The following is a 14,859-nucleotide window of genomic DNA, read 5'->3' on the forward strand; positions in this document are numbered from 1 at the left end:
ATTTACCCGGCCGAGTTTGAGCCCCCTGCTCTAGAAAGTGTAAGTCCACCTAAAGTATCTAGGAAGAGAATGACTGCTGCTCTCCCCTCCTTCAAGACAAGGCAGTGTTTAGAGAGTTCCATAGAGTTCTGTATGCATTTCTCAGTTGTGTAAAGGTGGCCAAACACATTATATAACCATCAGCATGCCGTGTAAAGCAAAATATCATTACTGTATTTCCTGCACAGCAAGGACAAGAAACATCATTTGATAATAGTTGAAAGCATAAAAAGTTGTTAAATTGGTTTTCCCATGAGAGACATTTATGACATATCCACAGGAGATGTCATAAATGTCAGATAGATGCGGGTCCCACCTCCGGGACCTGCACCTATCTCCAGAACGGGGGCCCCTAAACCCTGTTCTGCCGCTCTGTGTTGCGGCTGAATCAGGTGAATTCCAACCATGAAAAAGGTTATATGGTCGTGAGTTACAAAAACAGCGTAGCTCGCTGAGCTACGCTGTTTTTGTAAGTCCCATAGAACTGAATGGTAGTTACGGAAACAGCTTAGCTCGCATGATACACTGCTTTCATAACTGCCATTCACTACTATGAGAGTTATGGAAACAGCGTAGCTCAGCGGGGCTATGCTCTTTTCATAATTCCCGACCATATAACCAGGAAGTGGCCGGGAGGCAGCGAGAGCAGACAAAGCTGGAACGGGGTTTATGGGGCGCCGTTCTAGAGATAGGTGCAGGTGGGACCCGCATCTATCTGATATTTATGACATATGCTGTAGATATGTCATAAATGTCTCTCATGGGAAAACCCCATGAAGAAGATAGAAGACATGTGGTCTGTAAAGTACCTGACTTTCCTCAAATCTTCCATTCCAGATATAACAGGGGAAAGAGCTTGTGCAAACAAGTCACCGTACTTTTGGTTTCTGAAACTAAGACAAAGACAAACAAGTCTAAAGTATGAGCTTCACATAGAAGAAAATAAGACATTGACCAATCTAGAGCAATGGTATACCATCTACTGCAGCACCCTCTTGTATCCTATTGTCGAAAATGTTACCCATGCCTATCATCTAACGTCCTATTAAATCATGATGTTGCCTATTCCATACCTAACTAGCGTAATCACATGAGAAGACAGACTACTTCCTTCAGCCCTACAATGTCAGGAAACACATCTCCTGCTTTTCTGAACAGCCTAAATAATTACACATTTCTGTATCAGACCAAAGTTGGCAATGCACATTAGATCAAAGTCTCCCAAATCCACTGTCAACCCCTTTAAGGACACGGCCAATTTTGGCCTTGAGGACAGAATTCTTTTTTTATATTTCCCTCTTTGCATCCCGACGCTCAGAACTTTTTTATTTTTTGTATGACGTAGTTGTAGGAGACTTTGTTTTTTGCGGGACGAGTTGCACTTTATGTAGGTAAAATTTTTTGGTACAAATACATTATCGTTTAATTTATATAAATTTTTATTTTGGCGAAAATGCAGAAAAAAAGCAGTTCCGCTGCAGTTTTATGATTTTATTTTTTTACACCATACACGGATTTTCATAAATAATGTTATACATTTGTTGTACAGGTTGTTACGGTCGTGGAGATACCAAACATGTCTCTATTATTTCATGTTTTGGGACTTTATTTAAGTTTATTTATTGTAAAAAAAATTGTATTTCTGTGTATTTTTTCGCTTTTTTCTTTTCATTTAACATCAGTTTTTTAAATTAATGTAACTTTTTTTCCTGTGTACTGATTGTACACAGCCAGTTGTTAGGGCATACCACAGTATGCCCTAACAACAGGAAATATGGTCAGACAGCCCTGGGGTCCTTCAATAGACCCTAGGCTGTCTGGCCATACAAGTTATGGGCTTTGATCGCGTCACAGGGATTTTCTGTGACGCGATCAAAGGGCAGTCCCCCTACCTCTTATTTACTTTGAATGCCGTGATCAGCTTTGATTGCGGCATTCAAGGGGTTAACGGCGGAGAGAAGAGGTTTCTTTGTTGCCCCACTACTGATCGCGCGTGGACATGGCTGTCACACTGGACGAGAATGCTCGTCCTAATGCACGAAGCACCCGCCGCTCAGGGCGAGCATTCTCGTCCTGTGACGGCAAGTAGTTAAGCAGGATCGGCCAACGATCTAATATGTATAGGTGGCTCCCGACTGTCCAGTGACGGTAGATGTTGGGGGAAACAGGGGTCAGATATGTTGGATTTCAACATGCCGATCCTTTGTTGCCACAGTCGATTGTTCCCCACTTCCCATTGAAATGAACATACATGTGAGACCTAGTCGAGATAGATAGTTGTCGGCCAAACACTTATTTAGCCAACAGCTAACTAATGCATGTGGGTTACAGAACAAATTCTGGTGTGTGATGATGTCCGGCATCCTAAGTTGTGCAGTCCATTGGAATGCATTGAGTTATATATTGAGTGCAAGCCTATGTGATAATGACACAAGATTATGGCCAATTTGCAGTTAAATGCACATTAACAACGCTATCGAGGCTGGACAACCTGGATGATCACATTTGCTGTACCACTGCGTGCCATAGGGCAGTGGAGATCCTGCCTACTGTGCAATTGGTGGTTGAAGGGTAATGCAATGGTTATTCTCTCTTCAGTATATTACAAAACAATGCGTTAATACCAGACAAAGCATTTTCCCAGCAATATATGGTAGTTCTTAAAAACATTTATACATTTAAAAAGTCGAAATGCTATGGATTTGTCTGATATTTTTTATTTTTTTTTCAGAAAGAGCGCCACTCTTGTCCATAGACTCTGTCTAGCAGCTAAGTCCCATCAAAGTGAATGCTAAAATACCAGACACAGCCCATAGACGTGACTGGCGCAATATATATAACCCCATAAGGATATCTTTGTGCCTCTTACAGCACGGAATATATTAAATAAAAATCAACTATGGGCATATGCCAGAATCATAATGGCATCTAACTGGTGCTATGACTTACTGGTCATTGTTGTATTTGTCCCAGTGATAAAAAAAAATAAATGACTGGCTTGTAGCTTGTATGTTCATCAACGCTGTGGCATGTTTTACTGAAGAAGTTACTCCAGCATTGCCATAGCAAAGGGGGTTAAAGAGACTGCAAATTGTAAGTGGGTCCCTATGCCTAAGGGGCTTTAGGCCACCCTGCAGCATAAGAGCATATGTATAAGTGTAAATGACAATAGACAAAGTTAGGCAACTATACAAATGAATAATTGTACTAGTTATAGTATATAGTTATAGTTTATATAGATTCCATAGAGCATGATGTCATCATTCAGTAGCACATGATGTCACTGGCAATAAGGAAGTAGATCTAGGTGGCACTGCGGCCCAGCTGTTTGAGAAAAACAGGCTGTAATTTTGACCTTTGTAGTTACAATCCTACCTTAGAGTTTGTATGTGTTTACATGTTCCAAGAATGTCTAAGCACTCCAGCTCCATTGGACATCCAGCAAAATCTAATGAAACTAAACACGATCCATGTTTGACAACAAACATCAAAGCAGTCATATCAACCGGAGAAATCCTAAAATTTCGTAGCTCATATTTCGTAGCTGTAAACTCCCCAACATGTTGAGCCAGATTCTCATTCTGAGTTTCATAAGTGCAGTGACACAACTCGATCAGCTTGGGCCCGGTGAGTTGGGTGTCCGCCAGTCTCTTGAGAGATTCTATAATGGCGTTTTGTTTCTTTAGTATCAGATTCTTGTGGCCTCCTAACTCATACAGGAATATCTGACAATCCTTGGATGACAGCCCAGAGAGGAATATATGAAGATTATCCGTGAGCTCATCCTTAGTGTTTTGCTTCGAGGTCCACTTTGACTTTAGAGACAGCCTTTTTTGTAGTTTATCTTCTGTTACTGTCTCACTGATCATCAAGTGCAATGCAGCAAAAAACTCTTGGGAACTAAGATGTACAAAGGAATAGCCAACATCAGTGCAGCTGTCAAACTTTTTGACATCAAAAATTGATAGAAGTCCATGACTTGCAGCGAAACGCTGAAGGTCCTCAGAAATGTGTCCAGTGTAAAATATAGACTTGTTATCATCAAGCCCGTAAAGTGCAACAGAACACAACTCAAGGATGAGAGGTCTGAATGATTTCAATATGGTTGCCTCCTCCATAGATTGCGTCATTCTTTTCTGAATGAAAATAATCAGCATTTTCACGTAGAACTGGGTCATTGTCTGTGGAAGTTGGGAGTTTTCGGTTAAAGTGTTTTGTAAATGTCCCAAGCAAACACATATAATGTGACATAAAGCAGGAACAAAGCACATGTGCATTAACTTGATATTGTCTCTTACATAAGATAAGACTTTGTCTTTCAAAGGATTCAAGTAGAAAAAGTCATCGATATATAGTTGGACTCTTTCTTTGTCGAAGCCCAGAACTTCGGCTACATGATCTATAGTGTCTAATGGAAGGTTATTTAATATTTTTGACCTGCATGTGACGATGACCGTACTCCCTTGTAGAATTGTACCGTGAAAGATGTTTGTGAACAATTGAGAGATGGACGTTTTTTGAGAAATGTCGTGTTTAGTAGTTGGAGGGTTGACTGTAAAATGTCCTAAAAACTCATCCAAGCCATCAAATAGGATAAGAACCTTCATGGGGTTCTTAATGATGTAGTCATAGACTTCATCTGAATATAGGTCTGGCCTTAGAAACAAATCAAATAGAAGCTCCCTGAGAGTAAAATGTCTTTTGATCAGGTTTAGCTGCCGAAACTCAAATAGAAAAGTCAGCATAAACTGACTGAATTTTCCACGTGCCCAGTCGTAGCAGATTCTACGAGTCAACATTGTCTTACCAGTGCCAGGCATACCCACCAGTAGAATAACATGTGTCTTAACTAAGCTGGTTCTCCTGAAGAGATTGTTTGTTTTTGAAATATCGAAGATTTCTTCTGTAATTGAGGATTTTTCGGGTTCACTTCTACCTTTATGTTTCTCCTTGGCCATTTTAGCGTTTTTTATCAATGGCTCGACAAACATTGGGCAGCACTGCCCTTTAGGATCTCTTACATCTTTAAACCCATACTTTTCCATCAAGGAATCTCTTATTTGCTGTTTGTACCGTTCTACAGATTCTAAAAAAAAAAAAAAAAAAATTATTAACTTATTAACTGTGAGCATGAAAGTATAATGTAAATTACATTGGGCTGGTAGCACCCAGATATTCAAGAATTACCTTGTAGTCTCTTTTGTTTGCTTTCTTTATATGACAAAGAGCTTTTCCAAGACACTTCACTGGACCCTAAAGTATAAAAATTGAATATTACATTGACATTATTAAAATTGTACTATATGTTTTAAGTGATACACGAACAGCCTTCTATTGGCCTGTTCGTGTATTTTTTTTATTAGGTATCTTAGTCAAGCATTTTGGTATTTTTCTTCATTACATCTTCATCTAGCTTAAAGTGGTTGAATGAGACTAGAAAAGTAACAGCCCCACTGTTGTCCACTGGCTGTGTCTGGTATTGCAGCTCAGCCCTATATACTTTACTGGCATTGAGCTTGCAATACCAGACAAAGCGCATGGTCAAGTATGAAGCTGCTCCTGAAAAAAAACGAAATAGTCCTTTTTTTCTCATCTCAAACATCCCCCATTAAATTAAGAGACATGAAGATAGCTCATAGTAAGCATTATCAAACATTTAATAAAATTTAAATTTTAGCTGCTAACCTTCTCCTGTTAGACTAAGTAATGGAACCTCAAGGTCCATCGGAAGTGCACACTCCATGCAGATTGTCCCTATAAGTGTCTTCCAGGCATCTGTGTAATATTTCCATAGCATCTGAATAATAGCGGAGACTTTTTCCTTGTCGTCGTTGGTTGTTGGTATATGGTGATCAAGTTCTACTTTAGGCACCAAGGCCTGTACCTTTCCGACCAACCAGTCTACATCTTGGCAAAGAAAGTCCACCAGCTGTGGCATGATGATATCTATTTGGTCTTGTGCTTCCGCGTCTTCCATCCTAACACTGTAAAAAAAATTGATGGATTTTGACACTAAATTTTTTATTTTTTTCCTAGCATATGTAAAAACCTTTTCAGAGTTTTTAGAATGATGCTACATGGTCTGCAGAGTCCATTGCTGATTATTAATATAACCACCACACACTGCCCCAGATCATTTCTACTTTTTTGTTAAAAGGGTTCTCTGGGACTTCAATATTGATGGCCTATCCTTATCAATGTTTGATCATGGGGATCCAACCTCAAGGAAACCTGCACAATGAATGGGCCGGTCATTGTTTACGTAGGAGCAGCAGCTCGTCCAGATGAGTGGCTGTGCATGTTACTGCAGCTCATCCCATTTACTTGAATGGGACAGAATGGGATGAGCTGCAGTACCATGAACAGTACAGCCACTTGTTCAGATGAGCCATGCCCCATTCATTGTGCTCATCGTTGAGGGTCCCGAAGGTCAAACACCCATCAATAAAACATTGATAGGCCATCAATGTTAACCAATCATGACGTACATGAGAGTCATGATGGGGGTTGAGAAATATGGAGGTGACTCACGGGCAGAGCCCGCTCCATACGCTGCAGATGTCAGCTGTATATTACAGTTTTTACCGCACGGTGAATGCCGTAAAATCAAAGCCCAATTCCACCCTGCAAAAAAATTGTTTCTTATTTTTTCAGTACATTATATGGTACTTTAAATGGTGTCAATAAAAAATACAATTCATCCCGGGAAAAAAACAAGCCCTCATACGGCTTGTCGATGGAAAAATAAAAAAGTTATGGCTCTTGGAAGGTGGGGAGGGAAAAACAAAAATATGCTTGTACTTAAAAGGTCAAAGGGGTTGCCCAGGGACGGACAACTGATGACCTATCCACAGGATAGGTCATCAGTATATGATCGGCGTGGGTCCGACACCCAGACCCCGCACCGATCAGCTGCTCCGGCTGCCTCCAGGCACTGGATGTCCATGCTGGAAGCAGATGGCTCCGGTCACGTAATAGCGGCCGAGCTGCAGCTCTGCTCCTATTCAAGTGAATAGGAGCAGAGCTGCAGTTCTGAGTCACGGCCGCTATGCAGTAGTCAGAGCCATCTGCTTCCGGCTCCGACTACTGCATTCCCTTCATAACATCCGGCGCTCGGAGGCAGCCAGAGCAACTGATCGGTGCGGGGTGCGGGTGTCGGACCCGCACCGATCATATACCGAGGACCTATCCTGTGGATAGGTCATCAGTTGTTTGTCTGTGGACAACCCCTTTAACCCCCTAATCCCTTAAAGTCCATGCCCTTTTTTGATTTTTCATTTTCACTCCCTGCCTTTCTTCAATGGAGTAATGTGAAGACTTGTTTTTTTGCGGGAGGAATTGTAGTTTCTATTGGCACTGCTGCTGGCGATGTCTGGATATTCTCCCGTTGCTCCGGTGAAGGAACTGCGGGAGTAAGTGACATCACAGCGTGATCTCGCGATTCTAGCGGAGATGAGCTGTGCTGAGAATAAAACTGGGCATGAATGAAGAGAAGTGTATGACGCTGATTGGTCACTGATTGGTCAGCGTCATACACTTTTCTTTACAACGCCCTCTTGGTGAAACGAAGAAAAACGCCCAGTTGGGCACTTAGAAAAAATTTACATAAATCTTAAAATAAACAGAACTATGTCAATAATAAATGTTGTTTTTTTTTAAAAAACAGTAGTTATCTACATCAAACCATTTATTAGATTAGGTAGGCGATAGAGAAGTATTAAACTGGTGACAGAGCCTCTTTAAATAACGTTTTTTAATGTTACAAAAAAATTATTAAAAGTTCAAAAAACCTCCCTTTTCCCATTTTTCCCTTAAAGCAATGTTTAAAAAACAAAAGTTAACATAACTGGTATCGCCGTGTTCGTAGAAGTCTGAACTATTACAATATAGCGTTATTTAGCCCACACGGTGAACCCCGTAAAAAAGAAGAAATGCAAAACACCCAAATTGCTGTTTTTCGGTCACCGGCCATGTTCAGAAGTGGCAGATTTTTTTCTGTTGAAAATGTTGCTGCAGATTCTTTGTAAATTTGCAGCAACATTTTCATATTTGACAGGTAATCGTAGAATAGAATAAGGTGAACATGTAGTTTTTACCACCTGATGCATGCCGTAAAAACAAAACCCCCCAAAAATGGCGTAATTGCTGTTTTTTTGCCCATTTCACCCCACAAATATCACTTTTTACGTTTCCCAGTACATTATGCGGTACAATAAATGGTGCCATGAAAAACTACAACTTGCCCCGCAACATACACAATATATTCCTCAACTATACATATCTGTATACGACACTATATAACTTACACAGGATTTTTACTTACTTTTAATATTTACGTTTTTTCTGAAGTCTATGGAGCAGGTCTCTATTTTCACATCCAAATCATTATTACATTGAAAGAGAAAGTAAATGAGAGATGGAAACCCCCTTCCCGCGTTAACGGGTGTGACCTTTTTTTATACCATGTGGCATAATCGAATCTTTAGGCATTTTGGCAGCAAACAGTCCAAGTAACAAAAAAATGAAAGGTGTGCTCGAATAAAAAGTTTTTCCTTTTTCTCCTTTTTGTGCAGTCTCCAAACTGGACAGAGAGAACGTTTTGTCTTCTGGGTGCCCAGACAATCTGCTGTACTTTAAGTATATTTTCAGTTTCACTTTAACGTTTAATTATAGTTGTTCAAATTAGAATTATTTAACTGATTCAGTGCTGCATGCTGTCATTTTATGGTGTGTGGTATCGGACTTTAAATCCACACTATTGTAAATGTATGTATGGCATAAACTACTGGAGACGACAGGATACACAAGAGAGAAATCTGCCTCAAAATTCCTTCAGGTTTTTTTGAAGCAGATTTTGACCTGCCTGCAATTTCTTGCTGCGGGCAAAAAAACACAGCGAAAAACGCTTTCTCTGCCTCCTATTGCTTTCAATGGGTGGTCAGAGGCGGAACCGTGGCAAGGAAGAGCATGCTGCTCTTTTTTACCGCGGGTGGCTAAAAACTGCAGAGGGAAAAGAACTGGCCATACCCCCATTATGACAGCCAGAGGGAGCCCATTAACAGTGCTAGCCAAAGTGTCCAAATTGACAGTGACAAATTGACTCAAATAATAGTTACAGTTCCCCATAAACAGTGCCAATCAGAGCAACCCATAAACATTGCCAAAATGCCCCTATTAATGATGCCAGAAAGCTCCTATTAACTGTGCTAGAGTGCCCTTATTAATAATCCCAGAAAGCTCCTATTACCAGTGCCAGCCAGAGAGTGCCCCGATAACAGAGTACCCCCTTTTCCAGGACTTTTATATTGATGGTCTATCCTTAGGATAATTCAACAATATAAGATCAACGGAGTCCGACTCCCGGAAACACTTCACAGCTCTGCGGCCTCTTCAGTGTTTACCAGGCACAGCATTGTACACTTTCATAGCGGCTGTGCCTAAGATTGCAGCTCAGTCACATTCACTTGAATGGGACCATAACTGCAATCCTAGGCACAGCTGCTATGGAAGTGTATGGTGTTGTGCCTGTAAAGTGGGAAAAGGCTGTGGCGATGAAAGCCACGGCCCCTTCACTCAGCTGATCAGCGGAGGTGTCAGGAGTCCGACCCCTACCGATCTTATATTAATGGCCTATCCTAATAACATGTTCCCCAACTCCTTACTCTATATTCTCTGTTCTCTCACCGAAAGTGACAGGTGGTCAACCAATGATCAACAAGCCACAATATCTTGTTTGTCGGCTGATCATTTGTCGGGATGTGCTGCCGACAATGATAAAACTGTATGTGCCCGAACGATCGCACAAAAGATTATTCTGTCACATAGAGTTTCGATGATTGCTTCATGTAAATAGAGCTAAATGAGTACCGGATGATTTTCTATCTGGTCAATCAGCGCTCATTACGGCATGTAGAAGGACTCCATTCTGCATTTCTGGGAGTCCAGGTTACAGAAATTCACTCTTGTGGTTGTACAATGCATTCGGAAATTCTTCAGACCCTTTAAATTTTTTCACATTACTGACATTCTGTTTTCACTTTGTCATTATGGGGTATTGAGTGCCGAATGATGGGGAAAAAAATTCTTTTTTTTTTTTAATTTTAGCAAAAGGCCTCAACATGAAAAAATGTGGAAAAAATCAAAAGGGTCTGAAGACTTTCCGAATTCACTGTAAATCAATACAAAAAAAAAAAGGTTATTACTCTTAACTAGCTAACACAAAACCAATAGCCTTTTCTTGACTTTTCATTTATATTTTTGTTAAATAAAATCTGCATGCTCGCTAACTTCACACATGTAATATTATTTCTTTTTATATATATATATATATATATATATATATATATATATATATATATATATATATATACACATATATATATAGTAAGTGTAGGCTCAAAGAAAAAATTTACTTACATGCATACATGCCCCTGGATATAAGGATGGCAGCCAGACTGAAAATATCCAGCGTTTACAATGCTTGCTGCATTCAGAAGTGTGAATACGGTGCACTATAGATATAAGGTTCACATTATAAAGTTACTCTTCTTTTTATTTTATGACTAACCTAAGTGCTATTTTCAATACACCTCAGAGGACGTGGCTTGGTGTGTGGTTCTCCATTATTTCAGTATAATCTGGTTTGCTGAGGGCTGTGTTAACGGAAATCTATTAGATATGTAGACATACATTTATAGCGAGCGCTTCTAACAAGGAAATCATGCTTACCTTTGAACGAATGGATATATTTTTTTTTTCAGACAGATCTGATAATATACAGTGAAAACGTAAGCGAATGGATGGACATTCTAACATTGTATTTTATTTTTTGTTATACAAAAACTTGTGTCGAATGTGATGCAAACCACATTATTGGCTCTTCAGTGGCCACGTGCATTTTCTTTAGGCCTTACTCACACGAAAATGTGCCTTTTACGCGCGCAAAAACACTGCGTTTTTTGCGCATTGCAGTTCCGTGTGTCATAAGTGTTTGGTGCGTGGCTGCATGATTTTCGAGCATATGCCATCCTTATGACACGCGGTTTCGATGCTTAGAAACTGCAGTGAATGTGGTGGTTTTTTTTTTCCTTCATTTATTTAACAACTGTAGCAACACACGGAAGTGCTTCAATGGGTGCGTGATGCGTGGAAAAACGCTCAAGTTTAGGGCATGTCGTGAGTTTTACGCAGCGGATACGCTGCGTGAAAATCACAGAATGTCTGAACGGCCCCATTGACTAACATAGGTCCGTGCAACGCCCGTGATTTTCACTCGCCGATCACGGACGTGAACTACGCTCGTGTAAATAAGGCCTTATTCAACTTTCAGGATTTAGGGCCTGGACGAGGGGTAGGCGGAGTAGGTGACCATCCTCTCAATAATTGTCATCACAGGCTATCTCATTTTCTTTTAGATGCTCATAATATATAATGGGGTAGATTTACTACTCAAAATACGCCAGAATTTTGGAATACATTCCGTGCGCCTCCAAGTGTTTTAGACCATTTATTTTTTACATGCACGCCAAAGGGGCATGACTTAGGGCAGGTTCAGACGTGGCGGAATTGCTCTTGAATTCCACAGCGGACAGTCCGCAGTGGAATTTTCCGTGCGGCCGTTTTTTACATTTGTTTCAATACATTTTTAGGAAACTTAGTTCAGACGTTGCGGAAATCTCCTCTGCGGACCATAGGCTGCGGTGTGGAATTTTCAGTCCGCAGCGTGCACTGTCTGTTGCGGAGAAGAAACGGAATTTCACTGCAAATTTCAGCCTTTGCAATGCAAAAACTGAAATCTGTGGCAAGTCCGCGGTGATATCTGCAACGTCTGAATTACCTGTCAAATATGCAAATGTTGGTGCAGATTCGTTGCGTAATTGCCCCAAATCTGCACCAACATTTGCAGCAGAAAAACTCCACCACGTCTGAACGTGCCCTTAGCAGGTGTGGTCTTGTGAAAAAAGTGTTTGGTTTAAAATGTGAGATCGTGCGCCAAAATTTTGACGCAAAAAAACCTAAGTAAACTAAGCCAACTAATAGGTGATATAAGAGAAAAGTGTCTAACTTGTCTAGCTAGAGGCGCCAAATTTATCATGCAGCATGCATCACTTTCAACAATTTGTCAAATTTTTTGACTGCCTTGTCTAAGTTAATTTACACTGTTCAAAACTTAGACAGTATTAGTAAATTTGCCCCGTGTGTATTTATTTGCTATGTAATTTACAAAATGTTGACCATGTGCAATTATTCATTTCATACCCATGTACAGATTAGCATAGGATTTACCTAAAGCGTAATTCCACTTTCAAACATTTCACAGTTTTAATGTATCCAAAAAGTTAAGCAACTTTCTATATATTTTGTTTCAATGTTTTTGTACTAATTTTATGCTATTTTCCACCATTTTCCCCATTTACATACATGGCTGTGGTCACAATTTTGCTTGTTGTCCCTGGAAAAAGACAACGGCTTAACTCCACTTTCTGTCAGACATGTACAATGTAAAATCCACAATGCACTGCTCTCATGTAATGAAAAAAACAGCGACAGAATTCTAAATTAAAGAGGTATTCCCATCTTAAACCGCACCCCATAGCTGAGAGTCCCTGAGGTGGAACCTGCACCTATTCAAAGTATATGTCATAAATGTCCAAGATGGGAATAACCCTTTAATCCTTAGGGCTTGTCCACACGTAACTGCAGAAAATTTCTGCAACAATTCCGTTGAAAGTAGCAGACTTTCCGCTGCTGCAAAAACACGCCATTTCCTGCATTTTTGACTACAGAAAATGGTGCATATTTTGCAGAGTTTTTCACAATGTGAGGAGATGGAGACGCAGCAATTCAGTCCAGGAATTGACGGTATGAAAAATACACACCGCAGGTCAATTTCTGCTCAGAATTTTTACGCAGCGCGTGGATGAGATTTGTTCGATCTCACCCACTTTGCTGCTACTGTATTCTGCTGCGTATTTTCCGTCTGCAATTCCGCTACGTGCGGACAAGGCCTTGGACATAAATGGAGAAGAATACATAATGTAACTCAAAGCAAAGTATTAATAACGTTTTTTAGCATTTCATGTAAATTTTTACTATAAATTGTTGTTCACATTTACTTAGTGTTGTATGGTCCATTATTTATAAATGTGCTAGGAGTCTAAAAAAAACAATGCAAACAGCAAAAAGTTCAGATAAAGGAATAAACGCATTGTAACAGTCCTCATATAAGATAGGTTTAGAGGGGTTAAGGGACCAAAGCGCTGTAAGGGTCAATCCCACACTATGATTTCTCATATGGACCCCTTATATTCCAGAGAAGAGCTTTGCCTTACCTCTCAGTTGAAGCATTACTGGAAAACGAAAGTGAAAGGGACTGTACAAAAAGTAATGTACGCACTGAATAAAGAAGGAGAAGAGCCTGACACAACGAGAAATAAATAATTACAGATAATGCAAGAAGGACAGATCGTCAGCGATGTTATTTGGGTTTTATTCTGGTGATTGATCAGTTTTCTCAAAATTATTTATACGACATTTATGTAAGACGTTTCTTGGTGAAAAAATGATTACGTGAACTGGGAACATTTTCTAAAATGTTTTATTTCGATCTTGAGAACCAAACCAATTTTGACCTAAAAGGCTATGTATACCTTTGAACTCAATTTGTTTCCTTTAATAGAACAATGTTTTAGGTGATTTTAAGCAATTGACTTTAATTTAAAAAATATATATTATTTTTTTAACCCATTGGAGACACGGCCAATTTCAGTTTTTGCATTTTTGTTTTTTCCTCCTCGCCTTCCAAAAGCCATAAATTCTTTGTTTTTTTGTCGAGATAGCAGTATGAGGGCTTGTTTTTTGCGGGACAAGTTATAGTTTTTCATGGCACCGTGTATTTTACCGCATAATGTACTGGGAAGCTGAAAAAAAATTATTTGTGGTGGGGTGAAATGGGAAAAAACAGCGATTACGCCATTTTTTGGGGGGGTTTTGTTTTTGCGTGTCCATCAGGCGGTAAAAAACATATGTGCACCTTATTCTACAGGTTGATACGATTACGGCGATACCAAATTTATATGTTTTGTTTTATGTTTTACCACTTTTTTTAAAAAAACTATTTGCTAAAAAGAGAAATGTTTTGCGTCATCATGTTCTAAGAGCCATAACTTTTTTATTTTTCCCTCAATTTAACGATGTGAGGGCTTCATTTTTGCGAGGCGAGCTGTAGTTTTGACCGATATCATTTTGGGGTATATGCAACTTTTTGATCACTTTTTATTTAAATTTTTTTGTGTAGCTAAGGTGACCAAAAAACAGCAATTTGTGTTTTACGGCGATCACCGAGCAGGTTAAACAATACTATACTTTGATAGTTTGGACTTTTACGGACGCGGCAATACCAGTTATGTTCACTTTTATTTTTTTATCTTTACTTTAGGGGAAAATTGGGAAAAGGTTTTTTTTTTTACTTTTAAGGGCGGGTTCACACATAGCGGAATTTCACTTAAATTCCGCTGCGGACACTCCGCAGCGTTAATCCGCAGCGGAGCCGTTTCTCCATTGACTTTCACTTTAATTTAGCAGTGTTCGTTTACACGATGCGTACAATTCCGCTGCGGAGCATAGGCTGCGGAGCGGAATTTGGTGTCCGCAGCATGCTCTGTCTGTTGCGGAGCAGTGGCGGACTGGTTGCGGACTCATGGCGGAATTTCTCCATTGACTTCAATGGAGAGTCAAAATTCCGCAATGAAGTCCGCAGATCTTATGTGTGCTGCGGAGCGTATTGTTTTTACTACCATGACATTTCTTCATGACCTTCCT

The 14,859-nt window shown here is 39.9% G+C and overlaps 1 protein-coding gene across 1 annotated transcript in view; it reads right to left on the minus strand.

Moving 5' to 3' along the window:
• Positions 1-6,017, minus strand: part of NLRC5 (NLR family CARD domain containing 5) — a 161,728-nt gene extending 155,711 nt beyond the window's left edge. Inside the window, exons 1-4 of the mRNA XM_075837146.1 lie at positions 5,725-6,017; positions 5,227-5,292; positions 3,415-5,125; positions 849-932 (exon numbers count right to left, since the gene is read on the minus strand). Of these exons, the coding sequence (XP_075693261.1) occupies positions 849-932; positions 3,415-5,125; positions 5,227-5,292; positions 5,725-6,016 (2,153 nt within the window). The 5' untranslated portion in view covers position 6,017. The remainder of the gene's footprint in view (positions 1-848; positions 933-3,414; positions 5,126-5,226; positions 5,293-5,724) is intronic.
• Positions 6,018-14,859: the final 8,842 nt, after the last annotated feature.

This window comes from Rhinoderma darwinii, chromosome 9 (assembly GCF_050947455.1).
Source record: "Rhinoderma darwinii isolate aRhiDar2 chromosome 9, aRhiDar2.hap1, whole genome shotgun sequence".
NCBI lineage: Eukaryota > Metazoa > Chordata > Amphibia > Anura > Rhinodermatidae > Rhinoderma > Rhinoderma darwinii.